Source organism: Chanodichthys erythropterus, chromosome 15 (genome assembly GCF_024489055.1).
Source record: "Chanodichthys erythropterus isolate Z2021 chromosome 15, ASM2448905v1, whole genome shotgun sequence".
Taxonomy (NCBI): Eukaryota; Metazoa; Chordata; class Actinopteri; order Cypriniformes; family Xenocyprididae; genus Chanodichthys; species Chanodichthys erythropterus.
Genome location: NC_090235.1, coordinates 27,276,275 through 27,290,121, shown reverse-complemented (window position 1 = coordinate 27,290,121; position 13,847 = coordinate 27,276,275). Strand labels below are relative to the sequence as shown.

The window sequence follows — 13,847 nt, the reverse complement described above, 5'->3', positions numbered from 1 at the left end:
TGGTTATATGCTAAAATATTACCATGACTCGTTCGCATCGTGTCACTCGGATATCTAGCCCCCCCTTCCCTCATTGTGGTATGATCCGAGGATGTTTTCTCTTTTTTTACATTTGGGTACTGTATAATAAGGTCTGTGTCCAAAGAAAGAAACGTTCACATCGATATACAGCCTAGTGTTTATCCTTAAAATGAATAATAATTGACTAATAATTGACTAATAATTGAATAATAATCCAATATGACAAGTATGACCCCTGCAAGGAAAGGTGATTTGACACCTGAAGAGAGAGTAATGCTACAGGTAGCTGCTACAGGTACTGGAAAAACACTAGTTTTCTTCTGTTTTTGTTGTTCTTTTTTACATTCAGTGTATCTTAATGCTCTAAAATAGGAACAAACTTTTTATAAAACTTTATACAGGTCATTCATTGAATCTGTTTATTTGGTTGGGTGTTTATTTAAGCCCATTTGTTCAGCAGAACTGTTTTCAACACTAATAATGATAAGAAATTGCCAGAAGTGGCAATTTAGAATATTAGAATGATTTCTGAATCACTCTAATATATGTAGGCTATGTATGTATATGTACTGTGTATATTCTTTCAAAAACATTTCAAAAATCTTATTGGCCTCAAACTTGAACAGTAGTGTTAAAGTGCCAGTTTCATGCTAAACACACTTTGATATTGTAAAGAGAAAGATGCAAGATTTATTCACATAATCCACTTCATCTATAATTTAACCAGTTTAGTTAAACTTTCTGCTGGCCTTTAAGCTGTATTTTACTGAATCCTAGCATAATTAGGAAAGGGCAGATAATAAAGCTGTTGTATAGTGTCTTCCTAGACACTATGACTACAGTTGGGTATGTAGACTGTCTAAGGGAATAAAATGGTGGATCATCATAAAATGTCCATGAAGCCTAATGTTTAGGTTTTAAACTCTAGACTGTGTTCTCTCAAAAATGTTTAGTTTTTAAACTCTAGACTGTGTTCTCTCAAAAGGTGATGTGCAAGAGGCCACCCAGCTTCTCAGCAATCCAAATGTGCGTGTTAACTGTCTGGATGAGGTAAGAACATAAAGATGACAAATATGGGTAGTAATTTACAGGCCATTAAGCACCATTTATGGCTCATTGGGATTCACCAACTGGAACACAACAAAACATAAAATCAAACAGGGTTGCTGGCCAAACACAACCCAAACTTAATGTTACTTATATTCATGTTTGTTATTTTACTGTAGCCTTCTTTCTTAAACACAGACTGTACACTGTAAATAGTGGTATTATGTAGTTGTTTTCTGATGATCAGCCGTTATGTAAACAAGTGCAGTGGCTGGTGGGCTGGTGAGGTGACGGCATATGTTCTGCATTGTAATTCAGGCATATGGCAGGGACTCTTGAGTGCCGGATGTGGTACTTAAAGATGTAAGAAGGTACTTAAAGAGGTGCGATAATGGAGACGTGCCACTAGATGTAACCTACAGACAACTTGTGGTCCTTTTGGGGCCAGAATGATTAGAAACAGCAGTTGATAAGTGTTTCCCACCTGTCAAAATCATATGTGCTGCATGTTCACTTTGCCACCAACGCAGCCTTTCAACTTCATCCAAGGAGCAACAAAGATTATGACTCACTCTGCTCATGTCACTCTCAACAAGTGCCAGCGTTTTGTCAGAATCACCATACTGCAGACACATTTCCTGGATATTCACAATTTGTGATGGGAATGAACAAGGCTAAATGTCATTTGCTTTTGAGTCATGCAGATGAAAAGATTGGTAAAAAATTATTTTTTAAAGTCTTTTCCCTCATATCGTTTCAGTATGGCATGACCCCTCTCATGCATGCGGCCTATAAGGGTAAAGCAGACATGTGCAGACTGCTGCTGCAGCACGGAGCTGATGTCAACTGTAATGAGCATGAGTATGGTTATACTGCCCTCATGTTCGCTGGCCTCTCAGGTAAACTTGCTCTAGTAATGCTAACAAGCTTCATTTTATCTAATGTTTCTTTAACCAGCAAGGTCATCTATTAATGAATTTTTAAAGTAGGCCTGGCATTAGGTTGCACAGATAGCAGTCATGAATAAACCACAGAAGTAAGAAATGTGTTTAAGCATTAGATGAATGTCATGGTTTTATAGCTTATATATATAATATATACAGTGCGTGCAGAAGTGCAGAATTATTAGGTACGTTGATTTTCTGATTGTATTTTTTTTCCAGTCACATCTTACCAATTCCAACCCACATTAATCTTAATAACTACAATTTTGTATTTAATCATTTATAAGTGATATATAATTGTTCATGAAGGCTGGAAATGAAAATGCCTTATATTCAGGTGTGCATAATTATTAGGCACATTTTCTTTTACAGATAAAATGAGCCAAAAAAGACACTTAACTCAGACTGAAAAGTAAAAAATTATTAAATGCTCACGAGAAGGATGCAATAATAATGCAATACTAGAAATTGCAGTTAAGGAATGACCATTGGACAGTGAAATGCTCACTGGGTCAGCAGGGTCAGACAAAAACAGGTGGAAAAGAAAAGACACATGTTAACTGCAAAATAATGAAGAATTAAGGTGAAGAATTAAGTGTGAAACCATCAGGAATCCTTACTTGGCAGCAAGTTTTGGAAGTTCATTTTTAGTCCATCTCTGCAAAACAGACTTCAGGGTAGGAGATGGACTAAAAATGAACTCCCAGAACTTACTGCCAGATTCTGGAAGAAAAATTCTTCAAACAGTGGTACAAGAGGATGTGGTGCTGGACCTTCAATAGTCACTCTCAAACTGTCTCTCTATAAAGCCTATAAAAAACAGTCATGTATTTCACAACACTTCAGCTTATGATTCTGATTAAGAGGATTAAGAGGGTGTATTTTTTTAGGATTCTTTTCCTAACCTAAGTCTCTGAGATCTTGACACCTTGCACCTCTTGAGACTCCAGGTAGGTTGCAGTTCTGGAAAATGGTGGCGCTGGAGACTAAAGGGTTTTTGATGGTTTCACACTTAATTCTTCACCTTAATTCTTAACATGTGTCTATTCTTTTCCACCTGTTTTTGTCTGACCCTGCTGACCTAATGAACATTTCACTGTCCAATGGTCATTCCTTAACTGCAATTTCTAGTATTGCATTAGTAATGTATCCTTCTCATGTGCATTTAATAATTTATAAATTATTAAATACAAAATTAATAGTAGTTATTAAGATTAATGTGGTTTGGAATTGGTAAAATGTGCCATATATAATATATATATATATATATATATATATATATATATATATATATATATACTCTATATATATATATATATATATATATATATATATACTGTATATATATATACTGTATATACATACACACACAATCTTGGGGTAACGCATTACAAGTTACACAAGTTATGCAATTAGATTACTTTTTTCAAGTAACGAGTAAAGTAAAGCATTACTTTTACTTTTACAACAAAATATCTGTTACTTATTTGGATCAGTAACGCAAGTTATTTTGTTTTTCCATTAATTTACTGACACCTCTCCTGTCCCCATGTTGAGAGAAATTATGAGTAAGGGGCAGAGGCGTTAAATGCACTGTGTGAACATAATGGTTATTGTAGTATCGTGTCCAACCGTATTTAACCATACAAATAAGCAACAGTTACTTTGGATAAACATCGTATTTGTGTTTTATTTTTTTCTTTATATTGCTGAATTAAGCATATTTAACTTCACCCTCTACTCTACAGGCGTGAATTTGCATTTCCTTTAGCCTGAGGCTTATTCACTTTTGGTGTGAAAGGGCCTTTAAATTTGCCAAAAATAGAACTTTTTGTTTGTTTGTTTTTAAAAAACAAACAAACAAGCCCAGCCTAGGTGTGAAAACAGTGTGTGTGTATTACATATATATATATATATATATATATATATATATATATATTACAGTTGCATGAAAAAGTATGGGAACCACTTGCAGAATCTGTGAAAATGTGAATAATTTTAACAAAATAAGAGAGATCATAAAAAATGCATGTTATTTTTTTTTTATTTAGTACTGTCCTGAGAAAGATATTTTACATTACAGCTAAATTTATTAAAATAACCCCGGTCAAAAGTTTGCAAACCATTGGTTCTTAATACTGTGTGTGGTTACCTGGATGATCTTTTTTTGTATTGTGATGGTTGTTCATGAGTCCCTTGTTGGTTCTAAGCAATTAGCGTATAGAGAACTACAATTTATCAAATTTTCCCAGCTCATCTAAAATAATCCCACAGGTAATGCTGAAATTACAGAGATGATATTAGATGCTGGAGCAGAGACAGATCTGGTCAACTCAGTGGGACGGACTGCTGCTCAGATGGCCGCCTTTGTGGGTGAGAGATTCATATACATATGCATGCCTACTACTTATTAATAAATAAATCACTTGAAGACTTGCTTTCTTTTCCACCCTGTGCAGGTCAGCATGACTGTGTGACAGTGATCAACAATTTTTTTTCTCGTGCGAGGTTGGAATACTACACCAGACCCCAAGGCTCAGAGAGAGAACCTAAACTACCCCCCAAACTAGCAGGACCCCTACACAAAATCATCATGACTACTAACCTCAATCCTGTCAAGGTAGAAAATGCCAAGTGCATTTATATAACTCAGATTTCAAGCATCGGTAAACTGCCACGCTCACACAAACCAAACAATGTAAGTGGAAAACGGCAATCTATGCTTTCATAACACTGACCCATAAGAATGCCATACAAGGTCACATGACTGAGGGAAGCATCAGTTTGCACTAACCAACACCCCTCCTGTTTTATTCCGTCTAAATATATCCTTGTGATATCACAGAGCAACAACAGGCCATTTCAACACAGGCCTGGAATTCTGCATATCTCTTATCTCTGATAAACAATCTTCACTGCATATTATATAGAAAATGACATGACTGAAATGCTAAAATAATCACAGGTGAGGTTACGTTTTTTTTTTACAAACTGCTAGGACCCATTTCTTAAAATGGGTACACATAAACATAAGCGCAGTCTATGTGGGCTAAACTGTGGATCACTGTCCATTGCTTTGGCACAAAATACATTTAATGATTACTTCTTTCAAATTACTTGAATTCTTTTCTCACTCAGACACAACCATCATCAAAACTCTGTGTACCTACAGGCCAATTTGCACATTTACATACTATTTTCAAAACTGTTAAACTTAAGTTCAAACCCCAACATAATATAAAACGGAATAAGACAGCAATTTGCTAAATTTCAACTGTAATACCATATTAATCTATTCTAAATTTTAAAAAATTAAATCCTATCAAAACAGTTAGGTGTAGCTAAATAACTACACAGCTGTTAATCTTTCAGTTTCATTAACATGTATACAAACAGGGACAACTTAGTACTGAAATATACAATGTACCATGTAACATCCCTGCTGAAAAATTCAGCATAAACCAGCATGAATTCCATGTTTGTCCAGGCTGGTTTATGTTGGTTAGAGCTAGTATAGTGCTGGTCTAGCTGGTGGACCAGCATAGTCATGCTGTTATCAAGCAAAACTGAGCTGGAACCAGCATCCCATGTTGGTCCCAGTATGCAAAATATACCTTGCATGACCAGCAATGCTGGATTTTTCAGCAGGTATACTGCAGTGAATTCTAACCAGTAGAGAGCTCTCATTCTTGTTTTGTAAAGAAATGTTACATAAGAAAACATTGTGTAATGCTACCTGTTTTTAGGTCATTGATTTATGAGGCCGAGGACAATGATGGTGCACTTTTATACGTCCATCATTGAGTCAATATTAACCTCCTCTATCACCATCTGGTATGCTGCTGCCACTGCTAAGGATAAAGGCAGACTGCAGCGTGTTATTCACTCTGCGGAGAAGGTGATTGGCTGTAGTTTGCCATCTCTCCATGACCTGTATACTTCAAGGACTCTAAGGAGGGCAGTTAAGATTGTGGCCGAAACCTCACGCCACAAAAGTTGCTACTGGCCTTATTAATACTGCTTCATACATATTACACTAAACACACATTAATCAGACTGCAAGCTGCGCTTACACTAACTTTTTAAATTGTGTATTTTTATCATAGGCATATTTCAATATTATTTATGTTATTATCTAAATTGTTACTCTTCTTTTTATTTCTTAATTCTTCTTAAATCACCTGCATACCAAAGCAAATTCCTTGTACATGTTGTACTTGGCAATAATGTGGATTCTGATTCTGAACTAAACCTTTAAGTGACATGTGAAGCCATACTCAGAATTTATCCTCTGCATTTAACCCATCCAAGTTAGTGCACACGCATTAGGAGTAGTGAACACACACACACACACCTGGAGTAGTGGCCAGCTTTTTTTCCTTTTTTTTCTGTGGCGCCCGGGGAGCGATCGGGGGTTAGGTGCACCTCAGTCATTTCCTGCCAGTATTGAGATTCAAACCCGTAACCTTTGGGTTACTAGTCTGAATCTTTAACCATTAGACCACTACTTATTAACTGCTATGCCAAGCTGAAAGATGGTAAGAAGAATTGTGTGAAGAGTTTTGATAAAGTGACCCAGGTATTGAGGGTCCTTCCAACTGTAATGGGCACAGAGAGTAGTTTAAAACACAGTTGATCTAGTATAGACTTGCGTGTGTGCTTTGCAGATCTCAGATGGCAGATCTGTGTGCGATATCTCATCTGTCTCACATCCAGTGATTTCTGATGAGTAAGGTGTCTCAGCGACACACTCAGCAGGGATCAGTTAACAGAATCATGTAGCGTGAGAACATGTTTCCTCCATGAAACTTGCATTGTAAGTAAGGCTAGTGTCTCTCTGCCATATTCACTTCCCATATTTTGGGGCACATTTTTCCATCATGCTTTTTTAGATGGTGATGCTGGTGAAGGAGAACCCCTTATTGGTGGACGTGGTGGCCCTGGAGAAGTGCTACCGTGTGATGGATCTGCTCTGCGAGCAGTGCGTGAAACAGGAGGACATGAATGAGATTTTGGCCATGAAACTGCACTACATCAGCTGCGTACTGCAGAAGTGTCTGGCCTTCCTGCAGGAATGTGACGACAAACTGGATGCCCTTTTGAAGAGGTGAGGTCATCATTATGATCTTTGAATCTTAAATGGTCTTGCAAATGGAGTCACAAAATGATATATTTTTCTTCTGCCCAAGACTTTTGAAAGGAAGGGATGGTGATGGCTTTCCTCAGTACCAGGAGAAATTCATCCGTGATTGTATCCGGAAGTTTCCCTATTGTGAGGCAACCCTTCTGCAGCAGCTGGTCCGAAGCATAGCACCTGTGGAAATTGTCAGTACACTTTTCAATAATAACAAACCAACATCTTTTAATTTAACAAAGGGGTCATATAATGTAGAATCACTTTTTAAAGGGTTAGTTCACCCAAAAATTAAATTTCGTTGTTTTCTGACGCTGTTCATGCGTGTGATGCTGACGCAGGAGCCAGCCAATTAGCGTTCGGACATAAACACGGAAGTGCTGAACTGTGTTCACTGCGTCAACTGCGTATGAGGCTGACAGGGTAGAGAAGAAATTATTGAATAAAGTCATTATTTTTGTTTTGTTTTTGCGCACAAAAATTATTGAACCACTGTAGTCATGTACGTTGACTATTTTAACAATGTCTTTATTACTTTTCTGGACCTTGAAAGATGATAATTACGTTGCTTTCTATGGGAGATAAATAAACCTCTCGGATTTCATCAAAAATATCTTAATTTGTGTTCCGAAGTTAAACGAAGGTCTTACGGGTTTGGAATGACAGGAGGGTGAATAATTAATGACAGAAATTTAATTCAATTATATTATAATAATTTATTATAATTATGTAATAATATTTTAGAATATTACTGTTTTTGCTGGATTTTTGATCAGATTAATGCAGCCTTGGTGAGACTTCTTTTTTAGAATCTTACTAACCCCAAACTTTTTAACTGTAGTATAGATGTACATAACTTGCTGACTGATGCCAAATTATAAAAATGTGTCAACATTATGTTTCACAACCTCACTCTTGTTTCCAGGGGAACGACCCCACAGCCATCTCGGTTCTGACCCAGGCATTGACGGGCCAGATGGTGCTTATGGACACTGAGTACTGTGCTACTTGTGGGGAAAGGGGTGCCAACAAGAAGTGCTCCTTCTGTAAAATGGTATTATATATTATATATTTCCTCTTGAGTAATCAAGACATATCATCAACATTTATTCAATAATCACATTAAAGGTGCCCTAGGACTCTTTTTTTTTAAAGATCTAAGGTGGCCCTTGGATGTGTCTGTGAAGTTTCAGCTCAAAATACCCTATAGATTTTTTTTTTTTTTTATTCATTTTTTTTAACTGCCTATTTTGGGGCATCATTATAAATGAGCCAATCCAGGGTGTGTGGCCCTTTAAATCTGTTGCTCCATGCCCCAAAAGCTCGCGCTTGCCTTAAACAACATAAAAAAAAGTTCAAACAGCTAATATAACCCTCAAAATGGATCTTTACAAAGTGTTCGTCATGCAGAATGTCTAATCGCGTAAGTACAGTGTTTATTTTGATGTTTACATTGATTCTGAATGAGTTTGAGGCTATGCTCCTTGGCTAACGGCTAATGCTACACTGTTGGAGAGATTTATAAAGAATGAAGTTGTGTTTATGAATTATACAGACTGCAAGTGTTTAAAAATGAAAATAGCGACGTCTCTTGTCTCCGTGAATACAGTAAGAAACGATGGTAACTTTAACCACATTTAACAGTACATTAGCAACATGCTAACGAAACATTTAGCAAGACAATTCACAAATATCACTAAAAATATCATGTTATCATGGATCATGTCAGTTATTATTGCTCCATCTGCCATTTTTCGCTATTGTTCTTGCTTGCTTACCTAGTCTGTTGATTCAGCTGTGCACATCCAGACGTTCTGCCCTTGTCTAATGCCTTTCATAATGTTGGGAACATGGGCTGGCATATGCAAATATTGGGGGCGTATACCCCGACTGTTACGTAACAGTTGGTGTTATGTTGAGATTCACCTGTTCCTCTGAGGTCTTTTAAACAAATGAGATAAGAAGGAGGAAATAATGGAGTTTGAGACTCACTGTATGTCATTTCCATGTACTGAACTCTTGTTATTCAACTATGCCAAAGTAAATTCAATTTTTGAATCTAGGGCACCTTTAATAATAATCAAATTTTTATCATTTTGCAGCTAAATAATAAACTGTTAAAATGTTAACAACAATTTATTGTACAGTTAATCTTACATAATGATCATCCGCAAAGTATAGGCCTAGTAATAATTCTATTAAGCATGTAGTTTCTGTTGAGGCAAAGATAATGTTCCACATCCTGTGTCACCATTACCTTGGATTGAACCTATAGCTTTTCAATGAACAGCCCATTCTTTAGGATTCTTATGGAAACTCTCTTGTCAATATAATGAGTGTTGCTGAAACACTCTGTTTTCCAATAATGATATCTCTTTACAGGTGGTCTACTGTGGGCAGACGTGTCAGAGGCTGCACTGGTTCACCCATAAGAGGCAGTGCAAATCCCCTGTGCAACAAAGAGATGCTCAGTTCAACAGCCAGCCAAAACTGAGAGAACTCTCTAGCAATGGTATGTTTAGCAATGTTAGCATATTAGCACACCAGTGGTTAGTAAGTAAGAATTGTTTGATTTGCTTGAGTTAGATCTTACTGAATCTCTGTTTTAACTTGAGCTCCGCTTTTCTAGAAAGCCATGTCATGCATGAGATGCTACACAAGACACAAAACACGTGGTCAAACATGTCTATCTATATACACTTAGCACAGTAGAATACAAAAATGTGTTCTCTGTGGACAGCTCCCAAAGGGTATACTTCTTTTTTTTACGCGTACGCTAGTGTACGCACAGTCAAACGCACAGCCAAACGCACAGCCTTGCAAAGTATACTTCATTTCACTTATACATATGCGCAGGCCTTCGATGCATGCACAGTTTTGAGCAATCTCTCACCACGAGTTACAACCCATATAATCACATTTGTATTCCTTCATACTAGAGTTGTTCAAGTGAGGGTACTTTCTAACCTCTTCGCACAATCTCTCGTCTATGTAGGCCTCCATCGTATCTGTAGCTTGCATGTGTTCCGGTCTGTTCTGTTTATGCAGCTACCTTGTGAATTGATGCCCCCAGGGCACGGTTGCCACCTTGTGGATAAAATAATTACTGCAAAAAAATTAAATGTGGATGTGCGACAAGTATGTGCGGTTACAAAAATCTGTGGGTGCACATATTCTTCTGATGACGAAATTTGCATCACGTGCACTGTACGCTCACCCTCGCCTACGTGTAAAAAGTGAAGTATACTTTCAGCTTTACAATAACTATATTAATGTCTTCGGAATGCAAATGAAGATCTTTTTTACACAAGAGTTTTGCTTTTGTGTGTCATTCATGTTCGGTTGAGCTTCTGTTTATGTTTACTGATCAAAATTTATATGTGAATAAAAGCCTAAATTAAATCTGTTCATCATCTAAAGCAGTCGAGTCTCTTCATAAAATTTGGACTAAACCACTCAATTCATATGGATTAGTTTTATGAACTTTTAGAAGTGTCAAAGTTGCAGTCTATGGAGGGTGAGAAAGCTCTCAGATTTCATCAAAAAGATCTTCATTTGTGTTCCAATGATGGACTCAAGTCTTATGGGTTTGGAATGACATGAGGGTGGGTAATTAATGAAACAAAGGCCTAAACTATGGTAGTGTTGTTCTTTTTCTAAATGTTTTTTTTTTTTTTTAAATTAAGCTTATTTTGTGTTTTTTTGATTCATCCCAGCTGATGACAGTGATGCAGAGAAGGCTGCCAGCTCGATGCTGGCTCTTTGTTTGGGGTTTTCAGAGTGTGTACTTCAGCACAGTCCTTCTGATGACCACCATGAAACCTCTGAAGATGATCCTCGTGCTGGACAGGACTAAGGAACAGAAAGATGTTGGCTGTCGTTTCTTTGACCAGGTCAACTCCCTTGAGCATCGAGTTCAGGCTCTGCATGCTGTGCTGTGATTGGAGCTCTGCATTCTATAGGACACTTAAACCATGATACAGAAGTGTTGGACTGTATACTCATTCTGAGCTGTGTAAGTACCACACAGACAACTGCACATGTAAAGCACGTGAAAACTACTGGCAAAAGGACGTCCTATTTGGACATCTGTTCTCAAGACACAAATAGAAAAGCTTTGAGGGTTTTCTCCACCACATGAAGTGCTATGTAACATTTCTAGTGGTGAAATACAAAACTGCATGCATTTTTGGGAAGAACATTGTTTAGGTTGTGCTTTGGCTCTGCGTGACTTTGCAGATGAATATGTCCCTTCGCAATAGATTACATGACAATTTATCTGTTCAATAAAATATCTTACTCACCTGTTGAGTAATAAAAACACCATCTCTGCATCACTTTTACAGCATTTTAAATCCCTCCGTTCTCGCCATCTCTGAAAAGCCAAGTAAATGAGCTTTTTTTTCTCTTCTGTGTTGCTTTTTTTAACAAGTGATTCCCCAGAGTTTTTCCTCACACGCATTGTGACAACTATCCTATGCCACTCCCACACTATACACACATCAAAGTAGCCGGAGAAACTTTTCTCTATTTACGGATATGACGAGACACGTATAGCGAGTGACGTATGTATGTACATCCTGCCTGGTCTAAAATATATACAAAGGGTAAGACAAAAACACAACATTTGGAAGAAGGGTTGATGATGTATTGACTCATTATTTAAATGTGTTAATTTAAAAAAAAAAAAAAGTTACATAGTATAACTTTAAGTCGGAACCTTTTTACCCTTATTTCTTATACACTGAAAAAAAATTGGCATAGAAACAATTTTTACTCAGAAATTGCTTGTAAATTTACAGTTACAAAAAATCAGCAAGTAACAAGTTTTTGGTCGTTTGTAGTATATCTTTCCTATTTTTGCTGGTTTCATAACATGAGTTTTTTACTCTGCTTTTTATTTCTCACATAAGTAGTTCATATAGTTCTGAAAGCCTAATTTTATCTAAAAATTACAGAGCTTTTTTCCATTATTAAATAAAGAAATGGATGTATTACATTCATAATTCAGTGGTTTTGCCACTAGAGTGCAGCGTCCAACCTCTGAAGATCAAGTGTGATCTCAAATTAAGCATCAGTTTACTATTTACTTAAAAAGTGCAATATAATATCATACATGCTTTAAACTAGCAGATTTACATTGTTTATTACAAACACAAACCTCTTTTAGGTGAAATTTTGATCACAATAATGATCACCAAATTAATAGGTCAACTGTTTTTGTTAAAAAAAGTTTTTTTGTATGTACAAATTATATATGCATCAACATTTTTCATCATTAATCAGTATATACCAGCATATTCTCAGAAAAATGTTTGGAAAACTTCCAGTTTAAGCTATAGCTGTAGTACAGTGAGTTTTGTGCAAGCAGGGATCTCCTCCATGGACTTTCCCACACTTGGTCCTGTTGCACACATCCTAAGGCACTCGCTCAGAATTCTATAGACGGCTCTGTCTGTTCCTGAGCGCTTTGTTCCCAGTCTCCACATCCCCTCATCCCAAGGGACTATCTCACCCTGTGGGCCAAACGAGGGTCTATTTAGCACACGCTTGTCACGTCGCATGTCAATATACCCATAACTCAGTGCCGTAACCTCTCTGTTTCCCCTGAGATTCATCCCTCTCCTGTCTCCATCTATGAGCATGTCACGGTCATTACAGGTGCATGAAAGGACTATCTCAAATATCCGGTTTTCAGATGCAGAAATTAGCGAATGCCGCATCGTATCGCATGACTTTGATATTCCTCTTTCAAGCCCCGAGGTTGCATATTCAGTGATCCCCAATAAACCCCCCCCTCACCAATATGACTAACAGTGCTTTATAGGTAATAAGAGATCATTTTGACAGCAGTGGCTTTTGAAATACATTTTTTCTTCAAAAAAAAAAAATCCTGCATAATATTAAAGTGTTTTTCATTCAAATCAAAGACGTGTACCTGTGGGCAAGTGCAATGAATTAATCGTAAATGCCTGAGGAGAGACTGAAACTAGACACTTTTGGGGGAGCCACACATTTTCGGTGGAAGAAAGTGAGCATTGGGCTTTTGTGTTTCCTCCATGTCATTTGTGTTATGCACATTCATTTGGTGAGCTCATCGGAGGCACCTGTTTGGATAATTTTGGGGTAAAATAATCCAGGGCTATCCTGTTTCATGGGTTTTGTCATGCATGCCCATACTTTACAGCACTCACTGAAGCTGAATGCATCAGGTTCACATGTAGAGGATCTAAATATGCTTGAAAACTCACACCTCTCTTTTAAAGAGAGCAACATCCTCAGCACAGTATCTCTGTTTGAGAGTGTTGCGGTATAGAGTTTGCTCTGTTAAGCTTGCATTCATTTACATGGAAGGAATGTATCTTCTGAGGTACACAATGGACGTTTCCTATTTTCTAAAACCAGCATTAATAGAATAAGACTAAAAGATTGTTTGCATGAAGTGACTTTTTTTTTGCATACTGCTAATTAAATAATAAATAATAAAATAAATCCACCTGCAAAATATGGAAATTCAACAAATTGTAGTTCAAGAAAATCCACCCATCCAATTCACTTGTCCTGTGTGGGGTCACGGGAAATCAAGAAAATGTTATCCAAAATTGATCTTTGTTTTAAAGGGATAGTTCAGTCAAAAATGAAAATTTTGTCATCATTCACTCACCCTCAAGTTGTTTCAAACATGTATACATTTCTTTGTT

At 37.0% G+C, this 13,847-nt stretch overlaps 1 protein-coding gene across 1 annotated transcript; it reads left to right on the top strand.

Moving 5' to 3' along the window:
• The first annotated feature begins 168 nt into the window (after nucleotides 1–168).
• LOC137037934 (ankyrin repeat and MYND domain-containing protein 2-like) lies at nucleotides 169–11,472 on the top strand. The gene is made up of 10 exons (XM_067412352.1): nucleotides 169–316; nucleotides 1,007–1,071; nucleotides 1,829–1,967; nucleotides 4,287–4,385; nucleotides 4,472–4,632; nucleotides 6,905–7,119; nucleotides 7,202–7,337; nucleotides 8,072–8,200; nucleotides 9,529–9,658; nucleotides 10,863–11,472. The coding sequence occupies exons 1-10, from the start codon at nucleotides 241–243 to the stop codon at nucleotides 11,000–11,002; spliced, it is 1,290 nt and encodes a 429-aa protein (XP_067268453.1). The 5' UTR covers nucleotides 169–240; the 3' UTR covers nucleotides 11,003–11,472.
• Nucleotides 11,473–13,847: the final 2,375 nt, after the last annotated feature.